We start from the raw sequence: 14,018 nt of genomic DNA, 5'->3' as shown, positions 1-14,018 counted from the left end.
ACTCGATCCAAACTAATCCGAATCTCGAGGCGCCTCCAGGTAGTGGAGACCTACCCGAGTACCGAAGTACAACATTCAAGGCTAGACCTAAACGGTGATAGTTCGGCTGCGGCAGAGTGTGGGGAGCCGAGGTCCACGGCAAACGCGTTGCAGACTGTCATCATGAGCTCTTGTGGACGATGAATATCTATCTATCGACAAGAGAAATGAATCTCACATCTCATCTCATCTCATCCGCCATTGACTTCATTCCGCGCCTTATATACCGAGGTCTCAGTTAATCATTATAATTCTCATATCAAGCGCTCAACCCCCATCGAGCCATCTCAAACCTCCCGTCTTCTACATACCTCGCATCAACCTCAACACTAAGATCTCGCATATCTCACATCTACACCATCTACACCATCTACACCATCAAGACAGGGAGAGAAATTCATCACCACAATGGCTTCCTCCAACCTCCCCGCCAGCTACAACACCTTCACCCTCCCCACCCTCCAATTCTCCCACCACCCAGCCTCCTCCCCGACCGTCACCCCCGTCATCATCCTCAAGCTTCACCGTCCCGCCGCCCGCAACGCCTTCACCCAGGAAATGGCTACGTCCCTCATCGCCGCCTTTGACCAGCTCTCGTCCGACCCCCGCGTCAAGGCCATCGTCTTCACCTCCTCCGACCCTTCCAACAAGTTCTTCTGCGCGGGAATGGACTTCAACGCCGGCGGCCAGATCTCTTCTTCTCCGGACCAGCACCGCGACGAGGGGGGGCAGGTCAGCCTCGCCATCCACCGCTGCACCAAGCCCGTCGTCGCAGCCCTCAACGGCTCCGCCGTCGGCGTCGGCATCACCATGACCCTCCCCGCAAACATCCGCGTCGCTAGCAAGGACGCTAAAGTCGGCTTCGTCTTTGGCCAGCGCGGCTTCTGTCTTGAGGCCTGCAGCAGCTTCTTCCTGCCTCGCCTCATTGGCACCGCAAAGGCCCTGCACCTGGCCACCACGGGCGGCGTCTATCCCGCGGGCCACAAGCTCTTTGACGGGCTCTTTAGTGAGGTCGTCGAGGCGGACCAGGTGCTCCCCACGGCGCTCAAGATTGCGGATGAGATTGCTGCCAATGTGAGCATGGTGTCGGCCACGGTGATGAAGAACCAGATCTACCGGGCGCCGGCAACGCCAGAGGAGGCGCATCTGGTGGAGAGCAAGATGTTTTACTCGCTTGTGAGGAGCAACGATGCGAGGGAGGGCATCGAGAGCTTTCTGCAGAAGAGAAAGCCTGAGTTTAAGGACACCATTGATGAGAATGCTCCTCCGGGATATCCTTGGTGGGCGGCAGTGGACGTGAGGCCAAGATCAAAGCTTTGAATGACGAGAGAAGATGCAAAAATATAAAGAAGAGACAAATATCTTGCAGTATAGTAGAGAGACATGATGATGATATGTACAAGTGCGTAAGCCATGTCAACAATACATCTAATAATACCACATTATTCAAACGAGTGAGCACATATGTAGTCACCGTCTCAAACAAGCGTGATCAAAATCTACGTCTCAAGAATTCACGACACCTGCAAACTGTCACATTCACCGAGCCTCACCGTTCCCCTCACCACCAGCCCACCCACTTCCCCGAGTGCAACCACACAAAAAACACGCTCCAAACCTCAAGATCATCGCTGCGCCCCTGGTGATCCCCATTAGGCAAAAGCCCTTTCCAGCGAATCACATCATTCGTTCATGTACAATGATGCCACTCCACTTGTAAACATGAACGACCTGTCGTTTAAAAGATCCGTAAACAAACATCCCCAAAGTTGAACCAATCAATACAGCCGCTCCAATAGCCTGCCTGTTGCATATGACATCCCACATGCCCGCTTCAAAAACAACAAAAACAAAAACATGCACACGAAAGGCGAGAAACCAGATTTTTGAGTGCCAACTTGTTCGTATTCCACACCAACTAGCCTAAAACAACAACTACAGATTGTACGGATCCCTCGCCTCTATTAATCCCCATCCAACCTCCGCCAAAACTGCCTCCCCGAAAACTCACGAGCGTCAAATCCAAGACACTTCCCCAAGCGATCCGTAACCAATCTCCGAACAAGAAGCCACCTTTGGGACAAGACCAAATCGTCCTACTTTCTCCAAAAAGTCTGTCCATGATATTCAAATTTTTTTGGTGAAAAAATTCGTAATGTTTTGTTAATTTGTTGGTTTGTTTCTTTGTTATTTGCTTGGGCTCCCAAGGAAATTCTCCTTTCCTGTTCTAACGCTCCAAAGCATTGATGCCCCTAAAATGTGTATTTCCTCCTGTATGCAATTCGTAATGGACCCAAGCGAAATGGGTCAAGTATAGAAAAATTTCATCAAAACTCAACAAATGTGTGTGAGTGAGAGATTAAAGAAAAAAAAAGCTGTCAAACATTTCCGCCCTTATGCTTGTACTAATTCCGGTTTCCGTAACGCCTCGCAGAAAGACAAGTTTGCATTGTGATTCGCGTCAAAAGATGATAAAAAACGGCATTGCCAGATGCTGCGTTCGCCTGGGGTCTGTTGCTCCCCATCTGTATCAAAGGGCCGTGAGAGAAAAAGAGAAAAAAAATCATAAATAATGGAGATGTTGGCAAAATCCAGCATCTCAGCCTCGCTAGTAGTTTCATATGATTCGCTAAATCGATTGATGATGAGTGGTATGAGGGCGAAGGAGAAATAATTATACATACACACATACGTGTGGTGTATGTATGTCCTCAGTAAATGGCCGAGGCAATAGGAAAATGTTTAGTAGCGGTAGGCTACCGATTAATCGAATCCAGCGGTTGAACGGACCCGTGCGCGTTGAGTGTAGGTTGTTGATATAATGTAGCAGTCGGAATTGGAAGCAGCCTGCGCTTTGTCACTGCTCTTCTGAGAAGCCTTGAAAGGGTTCTGGCTCTCCTATCGCCTGGCCAGCTTAAGAAGGCGGGTTCTCAGCCAAAGCATGAAGGCGGTCCAGAGGCTGTTTGTCCTGCGCTTGGCCGTCTTGCTTCTGGAGGGGGCCTGGAACTGCGGCTCTTGCGCCTGGCCTCCGTTGAGCGGATCGGACTCGGTCTTTTCGCGGACGCTGGACGAGTTTCTCGCGCTGGAGAGGGTGCTGGTGTGTCCAAAGCTCGTCTTTCGCTTCTGAGCCTGCGCCCGCTCATTCTTGTGGGCTTCCTTGGCGGCAGCACGCTCCCGCTTGAGGATCTGCTCACGAGCATACTTTTCTTCCTTTTCCTTCTCCTTGGCCTCGAACTTGCGACGGGCCTCGCGGACCTGCTCCTGGCGGGTGGACGTGTCCATCTCGCTCCGTGAGCGAAGGCGGAAACCATTCATGTCTAGAGAAGCGCGGAAAGGGGATGTGGGTGTTGTAGAGCAGATGGGGTTGGAGGCAGTCTTTTGCTGCGTGGTAGAGATGAGCAATGGCACAGAAGCACCCTCGTTTGCAGTGGATTGGTGATTCACAGCGCCTTGGGTGAGACGTTGTACAGAGGGGCCCGAGTTGGAGCGAGTGGTGGCAGCCCTCACTGAAGGGCCATCCGAGCTGGTGCGCTGGCTTCCGGACAGAGATGGGCGGCCAGTGGCCGTTGGTTTTGAGTTGGGCGAGTTGGACCTGAGGCTGGAGGAGTATGAGAGCTTCTTTGTTGCCGCGGCGCCGGCTGGGTTAGACTCGGATTGAGAGAGACGCAGAGAGGTGGGCGAGGCCAGCGGCTCGTCAAAGTCAAGCTCGTCGTTGTCGCCGCTGTCGCTCTCGGCGATGGCAGCTGTCAAATCCCGCTGCTGGCCCGTCAGGCCGTTGTCCAGCGACACAACCGAGTTGGCGTACGAGTTCAAAGGCGGCGTCGAGGTCCGGGGCATCTGCCTTGAAGGGTGGATGAAGGATCCGATGCGGGCAGCAGTGGCTGAGACGGAATTGCCGCTGGTTGAGCGCGCATGAGAAGAAGAAAAGGTGTTTGCGCGGCCAAGGCCAGGCGCCACAGGGCCGACATCTGTGAAGCTGACGTCGCGGACGAGCTTTGCGCCGGCAGCTGGCGCAGCTGGGTAGTTGGAGTAGAGCCGGCGGTCGCTGGTCAGGTCGTCGAGATCGCGCGAGCCAAAATCGAAGGAGCTGTACTCGAGCTCGGGCGTCGTGGCCACGGGCTGGTCGTCCCAGCCGCGGTTGAGGTCCAGCGAGTTGCGCTCCGAGTGGGAGTGGACGTGGTGCAGGCGCTTGAGGATGGGCTTGACGACGATGCGGCTGCGCGACTTGGTGAGCTTGCCATGGCTGCTCAGGCCCGACGGCTGCGTCTGTTGTAATGATGAAGCCATGGCCATCTGGGGTATGTGTGTGTGTGTTTGGTTGTGCTGTGTTGTGTGGTGTCGAATTATGTATAGACGCAACGCAGCTCAAAGCAACGCAGCTCAAGACAGACAACGCAACGCAACGCAGCAAACGCAACAAACGAGAGGATGAGATGAAGTTTCGAATATGCTTCCTTCTGGGTTCTTGTTTTAAGTTTCGGATTGCACGAGAGCCCACAACTGCGGCCCCCCCTGTCGAAAAGCACCGAGATTCGTTTCGTCGGGTTTCCTGTAGCATCTACCTACACCGACTGCAAGCCATTGTTGCCGTGGTTCCTTGCACTTGTATGGATGGGTTTGGGGACGAGTTACACGGCGACGGACAGCGAGGATCCACCGGATGTACGCATTGGGCACCCGGAAACGCACCCCAAAGGACCCAAGGCAAAGGGCGACCAGGTTCGAACGCTTCTTGAACTGGCCGGGGGTTGGAGGGGGAGAAAAGGAGCAAAACGGGGCCGTCAAGGGAAAGGGGCGAGGTTATGTGATGCTTGGGATATGGTGAGGCCGAGGATGAGCGGTGGTCCGGGGGGGAGGAGGGATGCAGTGCTCTAAAAAGGACCTGAACAGGCACCGTCGCAGGCGCTGGATGCGGCGCTGATAGCGGGCACTGGCACTGTCGGTAAGGACCTGGAAGGAGGGGGCTAGCGCTACAGGACAGGCCGGGGTCTGATTACGACGGTGCGGTGCTTGCGGCCAAGGCGGTGTTGGTGTTGGTTGGTGGCGACTTACACAGCACGATTCGAGCTTGGTCGAGTCGAAAACGGATCTGATGGGTTGGGTGTCATGTTTCTCATTGTTGCTGTCGCAGTCGGGCCCAGAAAACGGTTCCAGCTGCTCCGGCCTGGCGTCTTGGGATGGTCCGTTTCGGGCACGGCAGCGCCTCGACGGAAGCGTGTCAAACATCAACACGCACTCCGACCACTAACACGACGATTACGATTACAGTGATCCTTCGTGTGCCCAAGCCCTCTTCTTCCTCGTCATCTCTTTCCCCCCAGCCTCAATTAATCAATCTGTCTCTCCCGGCGGCACGTGGACGCGACAGAAAGCGGCGAGCAACAGCGCCAGGCCGGGGGGCCGCCTTCGACAGCGTTTCCAGACGTTCCGCCGGGCCAACAGAACCCTGGGCCGTCGCGATAGCTGTGGGGATGCGGGCAGGGGGTGAGGCACTATTTCCATTCAACGAGATTGATGTACCGCCTGGGTAATATTACTCGTGGCCTGTTGTAAATTGCTCGTACTCTCGTCTACCATTAGCGAGCCCAGCCGTACGAGTACTTTCTGTAACGAGCGCCGAGCATCAAATTACAGCAAGGGCCTTGGTCTGGTTCTTCCATTTCCATTTCCAGCTCCCAGTTCCCAAAAAGAAACCATTCATGTCGCGGGCGACTCTTGCTGTCCGAAAACAAATTACCGCAAACTTGGGGCGGTAATAAACTTTGCCCAAAGCGACAAAAGTTGGCAAATGTCTCAAGCCAGACGCCGTGGCCCCGAAGGCGTCCGGTTCCCATCCCATGGGATTCTCGGAATGGCGCCCGTTTTTCGCGCTTCTTCTTCTTCTTTGTCCCTCTTTCTGCCCTGCTGCCCTGTTGCTTCTTGTGCCCGTTTTCTGCCCCTCTTTTTTAAATTGACACACAGACAGGCTGCTGGTCAGGAAAGGCGGTCATGATGCTGGCCCCTTGCTCTGCTTGTGGCGGTTTGCTGCACTTGCGGGTCGCCGAACCGTCCCATGTACTTGGTACCCTCAGATGGGGAGGGCGGCAGCCCGGATTACACTGGCAGCTGGATCCCGGACTCCGTACCAGGTACAGCTAGCTTGTTACGAAGCACTTTACATTAATCCACGATCCTTTGATATCGAACGGTGGCTGCGCCTCGAGCTGGGCAAATGAAATAATGCCGCTTCCCCCATCTTGCTATCTATTTAATGAAAAGGGCCACCAGCGCCCACACGCAGAATGAAATGAATCGTGATGAAATGAATCATGAAGTCATTCATTGATGGTTGATTAAAGCTCATCACCGCCCATTTCCGGGTCCCTCAATGCTATATGCACGAAGTACATACGGACATGTCGGTGCCTACGGCTGGAGACTCCCTCGCACGCACAGTCCAAGTATCCAGTCCTGTAAAAGCGCGCAGCTGCAGGCGAACACCGCTCAATGCACTCGCATGGCATGACGCGATGGAGAAGATTGAATGCACGAGAGAACTGATGGAAACATGAATCAAATAGTAGCTGCTAGCTCTGCCGGCCAAGCTGGAATTTGCGCCGTGCTCTTCAGTCTCAGAGTCCACCGCCAACGGCCAACCTTGGCCCTCCCCGCTTTGCTGCGTGTTTTTCGTCTTGCCGCCTCCCGCGACTGGCTCCAATGTATCGTAGCATCGCCTGGGCGGTAATACGATAGAGACGGTAACTATTTAGGTCTACTCGTACTGGCAACAAATAGTTGCAGCTGGATGCATCTCCCGGGGACCCAAGACAGGGCCATGACCGATCGCCAGTTTTTACGGGCTGCTATTTGGGGCCTCTTGGCGAAAGCGAAAGCGAATCAACCTAGCACTGTGCAATCATAATGTCCAGTATGATTGAGAGAGACATTGATGCAATGCCTTTATTGCTGGATGCACCAACTAATAATCCTGCTTGAGCTGCCTGCAGGTAGGATTCTATTATCACACTCACACTTGAGCGCTTCCACGTTTCACTGTTATTACCACTGCATCGCATACATCATTCACTACACGTATGTATGTACTCATATGTATGTAAGTTGTGCTGTGCCAAAGCACTCATAGATGATATGCGTGTCTCAGTTGAAGCCCGCCCAGGAATTCTGCCGAGTTGCCCCGGAGGCGGCATGCAGCAAATCCGGATTGATTCTCGCGGCGGCGCGCCAGAACGCTTCAATCTGGCGGTAAATGATCTGCATAGGCCCAGCAGCTGCTGCGCTGCACCGGTGAGCTGTTCCTGTTTCCCGTTCCTGTGCCTGGATTGGATCGCAGGATTACATACAGGCAGGGAACGACACGGCATGGGACGAGAGCCATATGCAGGCAGCGCTGCCACCGCCTTTCTCTACCGCCTCGCCTCCGTGATGGGGGGCCCCGTTTGTGATAAGAAAAGAAACAGGCAAAAAAAAAAAAAAAAGAAGGGAAAAAAACAACTCAAGCACTTGGACTCTCTCCTTTCTGCTTGCTCCCTTTCTTCGCCACCTGCACCCCTAGCAGCAGCAGCGGTACGTACTCGTGCGTGCTTGTATTTACCGTTGAGATGCATGTGCGTGCGTGCTCGTACTGTACAGGACAGGACAGGACAGGACAGGACAGGACAGGACAGGATATGCGCGTCGAGGCGGTGGAAGAGCAAAACACATGATGTCCAACACGACGTGGATGCAATACGGGGGATGCAAGCGCCCGAGTGACATGCCGACGCACCTCACACTTCAGTCCTTGAGTGACTAAGCCCTGCTCGATGCAATGGTTCAGCTTACATGGCCATACAAAGAGAGAGTGTGAAAACGGCAGTTGGGAAAAGCAGACTCGGATTCTCCCCCCGCTCGTCCCCCCCGCCTCTCTTGTCGGTCTGTGTCTCTCGTGTGTCTCTGATCCCCTCCTCTCTTGTCTTCTGTCTGTGTCTGTGTCTGTGTCTGTGCCCGCTTCACTTCCATCGCTTCCGTCCATCCATCCATCACCATCTGCCCATCTCTCGGTGTCACTTTCAATCTACTACTACCAACTAACACTGGTAGCTCCCCTCCAAAGCTAGCTGCGCTATCCCACGCCATTCGTCCGGGGCACCTCTTGATAGCGTCGCCGACTAAAGAACGACCCGCTCCAGCCGTCAACAAACAAACTTGTGGCTTGTGACAATTCCATCTCGGCCACTCATGCCGCGGCTCGCTCGCCATTCGCGGGCCGGGAGTGACGGGACCCCCAAAAGCCCGACAGCTTCGCTTCAGCTTCAGCTCCTCTTGTTCTTGGTTCTTGTCTTGTTGCTCGCTTCTGCCTTGTTGGACGGCCATCAATTGATTGCAACCACTCGGGGCAAAGCTGCCCCTCCATTTTAATCTACGCGTAGTACGAGCACCATTCACTTATCTTACGATGGCGTTGTTGTTGTTGCTCGGGAATTATCCTGTTTTGCCCATCGCTTGCTTTGCCCCCATCACGTTCTTGTCATCACTCGTCTCTCATGATTTGTCCCATCTCCGTCCTTTATTGGCCCGGCTAGCCTCTCGGGCGCGGCTCAACTCGATGCAGCTTTCGAGTCCGTGCCTTGGCCAGAAACCATCAACAGCCTCCTCCTCACTTGCCTGAGGTTCCGGCTGTTTGGCAGCCAATCGCTCCATGCCGCTGACCACCACCCGCCGTGCGCTACTGAATGGTTCTGTGCCCGACTCGGCCCCGCTGGAGGTCCGGCGATGGGATGCTCGATGACAGTTTTTTCAGGTTCAAGTGAGAACAAAGTAAATGTGCCGCCAGCCTCAAGCTCATCTCAGCCGCACATCGGCAGCCTCGCAAGGCCTTGTCTATCTGGTTCCGTTCTGTCCATACATACTGTACGCTCGCTACACGCTTTACATGCCGGCCAAGCCACATCACATTCCCATAACGGATATACTGTACGCGCATTCAGTGTAGGCGGAGTCACATGAGCCCGGCTGAGGATTCCAAATGGAGGCCGCGATATTAATTCCTCACGATCCCTCCTGCTAGGCGCTCTTATCTCGTACCACAGCTTTTGAGCAACAAGCAACAGAGTTCCTCATGTGCCCGCAGCTCCGCCCCAACTCCTGCTTCCATCGTCCACTTGCTTTGCAAAAGCTGCCAAGAAGGACGCGTTAAAGTGCTCCGCCACTAAGCAGGTCGTCACCACGCGGTCTAGTCAGCTGGTCAAACAGCTATGATACTGCTAGTATCCTCCAATCTTGGTCCATGCGATGTACATGTGCTATTGTTTCCCCTCTCTCATCGATCAGATCACCGATAATGCGAGTCACTCAAAACCCCTCTTTCACTACTTAGGCGCTTGCTTGTTAGTGTCCATTGCGGGGGACAAAATTCGCTGCGATCGTGCAAGTAATGGTCGATTCTTGGAGAGAAAAAGATACAGAACCAACGGACTGCTTTCTCCAAGCAGACTAATAACTTCGTAAGCAAGCTAGAACTCGGTGCCTAGTGATATGATCCTTTTGTCGCTTGCGATAACTACCTACTTTTAATTGCCACCCTGAGGTTCATATCCATGTTTTACAAATAGTCGCTCAGACTATATACAAAACCTACCCCATATCTGTAGTATCAGTAAATCCACGCCAGATGGCTTACATGAGAAGCTGTGACTGAACATATTGCTATAAGATAATCCCAAACGCTAAGCACTTTAGGTCGCTTGATTCCTAAACTTCCTATATAGATGAGATAACTATTGTAACCTCAACTCCTCAGCCAGTCTTGGGCTATCGAAATTCCGCAGCTCCTAGTTTAAGAGAGATATGGTTCTTTTTACCGGGCCAAGTCATAAAATGTCATGTCGAATATCGGGGTTTTAGGATAAATGGGAGTTGCACAACTAGTAGTCTGTGAAGGCAGAGACGCATTTGGAGCCCTCAAGCGACTATTAGCTTTTATCAAGACTAACTTACCACCGTCATATATGGACTTGCCGGGTAGCCATCTAGGCGTTTTATTTCGAGCATTAAGAGCTTGGGGATCAGATGGCTGTTTCCCTCCGATCTAGATGGCCTGAGTCTAGATGAGAGGCATTTAGAAAGAGAGTCTAGATCAAGCAGTCTGGCTATGAGCAATCTAGACTGTCGAATATACGAGAAGAGCAGTTCTCGGCGCTTGTCCACCCATCATCGCTTCCAAACACGCGAATACCAAAGGGCTCATCAGCCCGCAGTAACACCTCTCCATCATACTTTTGAGGCGCGACTAATCCGTCTGAGCCGGCCACATTATCTGGAAATCCCTTGGCAGGAACATGTACTGGCTTCCCTCTAGGTTGGCAAGTATCAAAGATATATAAAAAAAAAACCCCCCTATCCCGGCCAATCATTGATGACTAGGTTATAAGTAATCCGCCGAAGGAGAGCGATTTGGATAGATTCTTTGGCTCATACCAAACACTGGGTGAGCCGTGAGGATCTATACTGACAACCGCGAAGCCTATCGCAGTATATACCCGATATGGTATAATCATCGTTGCCAATGATCCCCAGGAAAGAGATATTCTCATCCAGTTTTTGCCGATATGGATCAAATACAGCTACAAATGCGTTGTAAAGAAGCCTTGTCTTCTTGATAAACCACATGGAGTACGGTATGATATAGAAGCTCTCACCCGAAATAAATATTGCAGTGAACTGGGCCCAAGACTGCGCTCTCGGGATATAAATCTAGCTCAGAAACGTTAAATGTGCCCTTGAACACTGGACATCTCTTGGGAATTCTAAAAGCTAGGACACAGGGGTAGCCGGAAGGGTCTAGAGCAAACGCTTGTTTTATAAAATGCACCCGCCGTTTATTAAAGGATTATAAATAAATAAGTGAGTAAGGGGAGAAATAAACAAAATCAAAGGTGTTAAGCTTCAACACAAATAAGTAAGGTCTATAACTAAATTCTAAGTAAAATGGCAATATGGAGAGGAAATAACTTACTAAGGAGTAAGGAGGAGGAGTAACTAGGTGCACACGTAATAGGAGAAGTCCCTGATATTTTACTTCAATGTTGTTTCATGTACTCGAATACCTTCTAAACGTCGTTGTTGCCAAGTTGTCTTCGTATTCAGCAACTTAGTACTCTGCATCATTCTACAGTTTATGCTTTACGAGCTCTGACTTCAAGAACGGCACCGGGGTTGGGCATATTAGAGATTTTGTGCGCAACATTGGCAGGGCGAATCGCCTCCTGGTCACGGTCATCTCCAGTGCCGGCAAGCCTGAAGTCATAATTAAGCAATAACTCAACAAGCAAGTTCTTCACTTCGTAAATGGCAAAAAAGCGTCCAGGGCAAGCGTGTGGACCATGTCCGAATGTGAGACTGTCCTAGATCGTCAGCACATCTAGAGCTAATTCTGACGACATGAAGCTTACCAAACCAGTTGAGGCCGCCTGGTGCTTCGATTCAAGCCCAGGGAGCTCCCTCAGCCTCGCGTATCTGAACCCGTCAAAAACACCTGGTCCGGCATTACCAGCTTCCACATTGTTTTCGGAGCTCAAATACTTATTCGTTGTTGACATACTTTTCTCATGTCAGATATTCCTATGCTCCGAGATAGCAATCAATAATGGCAACTCACGCTAATCCGTGGTGAGGGAAGGTTATACGCGTGCCCTTTGGCAGCTTGATTCCGTTTGAGAAAGTGGCGTTGTTCAACAGTTTGTAGGCGGGTGTCACTAATTGCGGTCAGATTGGGGATTCTAGAATGCATGGCCATGGTCCCTCATACCGAATGCAAGACTATTGAAACGTTGACTCTCCTTGATGAAGCTATCAGGCTTCTTCATCTTTGCGAAAGCAGCCTTCCCAAGATAAATGTTGCCGTCTTCATTCTGCTCGCCTTCTTCTGCAACCACAGTTTCAACCTCTTCGCGAAGCTCCCCGATGTACTGAGGACGAGACGCAAGATCGAGTATAGCCTGCGTATACATAATCAGTCGTGCCAGTGTACAAAATCTAGTCGTAATTGCTCACCATTGCAGCTGTATTGCTAGTAGTATGGATGGCAGCAAATGATACCTGCGGTAGTGTCAGATAACCAGTATACCTAATGGAGCTCAGGCCGCATATAGCTCTCTTACAATCATTTGATCTTCACCAACTCTAGAGGCGGTTTTGTCGGCGTCTGGGATATATTTCAGAAGCCAAGATATGAAGCATCCCGTAATTCCAGCCTTGGAGGGTCCGTCCATTGTTTTCTCCGACGCAAGGATCTCGGCAACAAGGGGCCTCATCCATGTCTGAGCCTTCGTCATGTACCACCTTGCCCTCCACACAGAGCCCAGGAATGGTGCCGCAATATTAGACAATACTGGACCCAGACCCAAATAGTCATCTTGAACTTTTGAAAGGGTCCTTGTGTAGTTGATGGATGCGTCAAGCCATTCTTCGCTCCTACTGAGCGGGCTTCCCACGAACACCCGTCCGCTAATCAGGGCGATCATCCTCAACATGGCCGAATTGATGTTGACTGATGTCCAGTCTGACTGTATATTCAACTCTTTGAAGGCATACTTTGTTTCATCCTGGATAAGTGGCAGAACAATGTTGAGATTCTTTGAGAGATCTTGACGGATGGCAGAGTAAATCTCCGGATTTTGGACACCTGCACGGGTCCAGTGGCCCATGAATCGTTCATTCCTCTCCTCGCTAACGTCTGCCGCAGGATGTGTTTTCGATTCCATATACATCGACATGGGCAGGATAACAAGTTGTGGGTTGGCAGGGATAATGAAAGGAGTATCTGGATACTAAAATGTTATCAGTATTTTCGCGGCGGTAATGTCAGATAACCATTGACTTGCCTTTTCGAATCCTTTTAGAACGGCTTGCGAGAACTCGCTATCACTCGCAGAGCCCATTACGGGAAAGTCTAGCTTTGGAGATCTTTCTATAACGAGGAGTCGAATAAGCCATACTGCGGCCCCAAAGAAGACCGCAACAACAATTTTGTAACCAGAAATTACTCTGAAATGCACGAGTGATGGAGTGTTCTCAATATTTGGCATTCCAAGAGATGGAAAGCGGACAGAGGAAGAGCATTATATAAATGTAGTGCAATAGAATTTAGTGTTTCTAAAGTATCGTTACATAGTAGACACTGTCCGCGCTCCGCGGACTTGAGTGTAGTTATGGCTAGGTTAAGTGACATATTATTCCGCGGATACGAGATGTATCCAGGAACGGCAATCTGGACGGCGGCATGGCATGAGAGGACTCTCGCAGCGAGATTATAGGAAAACATCCAATAGAAGTCAGGTGTAGGATTCCAATGAGGCGCCGCGAACTTTGCCTGATCCTTCGCGACTCGTTCAGGGCCGGGTTGAAGGTGTCTGCTAAGTGAGGAACTTGCTACTATACTTCATGGATCCCTCTACCAACTGTTCGCAATATAAACCATTTTGTCACGACTCCAGGGCAGCTATCATGTCTATGATCTCATCTAGGAGCATAATCACTTTCTCGCTGCTTCAAGACACGCCTCTAGTTTATGGTAGGATACTTCTATTTTACGATAATATACCTCAAAGTACATAGGCAGATGAGAATTTTAGCACGTAGCCAAAGATTACATTCAATGTACGGCTATCTATTTGATGTTGTACATAATTAGACCCTATCCAGCAACTATTAAACCTGTTTCAAACTTAAGAGTCTCTGATATGGTTAGCAGTCGGTGTCATCAATACCAAGTAGAGGGAAACGAGTTAGGGATCGCAGGACGGCCAAACAATACAACTGCACAATTGTAGGTATAAAGGTTCAATTTGCTATAGCTTAAAATGACAAATAGAAAATAGGCCCCAATAAATCTCCCAGAGAGTCTAAATGGAGTACAAGGTCCTGCGAAGCAATGTATGGGCCATCTACAATTCCCTATGGTTCTATTGTAGAGATTCATCTAGTACAGATGACGCCTTTTT

At 51.0% G+C, this 14,018-nt stretch overlaps 3 protein-coding genes across 3 annotated transcripts; 1 reads left to right on the top strand and 2 right to left on the bottom strand.

Annotated features, from left to right (window-relative positions):
• Positions 1 to 447: 447 nt before the first annotated feature.
• Positions 448 to 1,359, top strand: T069G_03698 (enoyl-CoA hydratase/isomerase domain-containing protein; the record flags this gene model as incomplete). Its single annotated transcript, XM_056170908.1, has 1 exon — positions 448 to 1,359. The coding sequence occupies one exon, from the start codon at positions 448 to 450 to the stop codon at positions 1,357 to 1,359; it is 912 nt and encodes a 303-aa protein (XP_056031800.1).
• A 1,578-nt stretch (positions 1,360 to 2,937) lies between these two features.
• T069G_03697 (uncharacterized protein) lies at positions 2,938 to 4,332 on the bottom strand (the record flags this gene model as incomplete). The annotated part of the gene is made up of 1 exon (XM_056170907.1): positions 2,938 to 4,332. One exon carries the CDS (start codon positions 4,330 to 4,332, stop codon positions 2,938 to 2,940), a length of 1,395 nt encoding a protein of 464 aa, XP_056031799.1.
• A 6,860-nt stretch (positions 4,333 to 11,192) lies between these two features.
• T069G_03696 (cytochrome p450 domain-containing protein) lies at positions 11,193 to 12,956 on the bottom strand (the record flags this gene model as incomplete). Its single annotated transcript, XM_056170906.1, has 7 exons — positions 11,193 to 11,420; positions 11,469 to 11,616; positions 11,675 to 11,771; positions 11,825 to 12,014; positions 12,070 to 12,114; positions 12,177 to 12,845; positions 12,900 to 12,956. The coding sequence occupies 7 exons, from the start codon at positions 12,954 to 12,956 to the stop codon at positions 11,193 to 11,195; spliced, it is 1,434 nt and encodes a 477-aa protein (XP_056031798.1).
• Positions 12,957 to 14,018: the final 1,062 nt, after the last annotated feature.

The sequence above is a fragment of the Trichoderma breve genome, chromosome 2 (assembly GCF_028502605.1).
Source record: "Trichoderma breve strain T069 chromosome 2, whole genome shotgun sequence".
Taxonomy (NCBI): domain Eukaryota; kingdom Fungi; phylum Ascomycota; class Sordariomycetes; order Hypocreales; family Hypocreaceae; genus Trichoderma; species Trichoderma breve.
The sequence above is the reverse complement of the archived record's forward strand: the minus strand, read 5'-3'. Positions and strand labels throughout refer to the sequence as shown.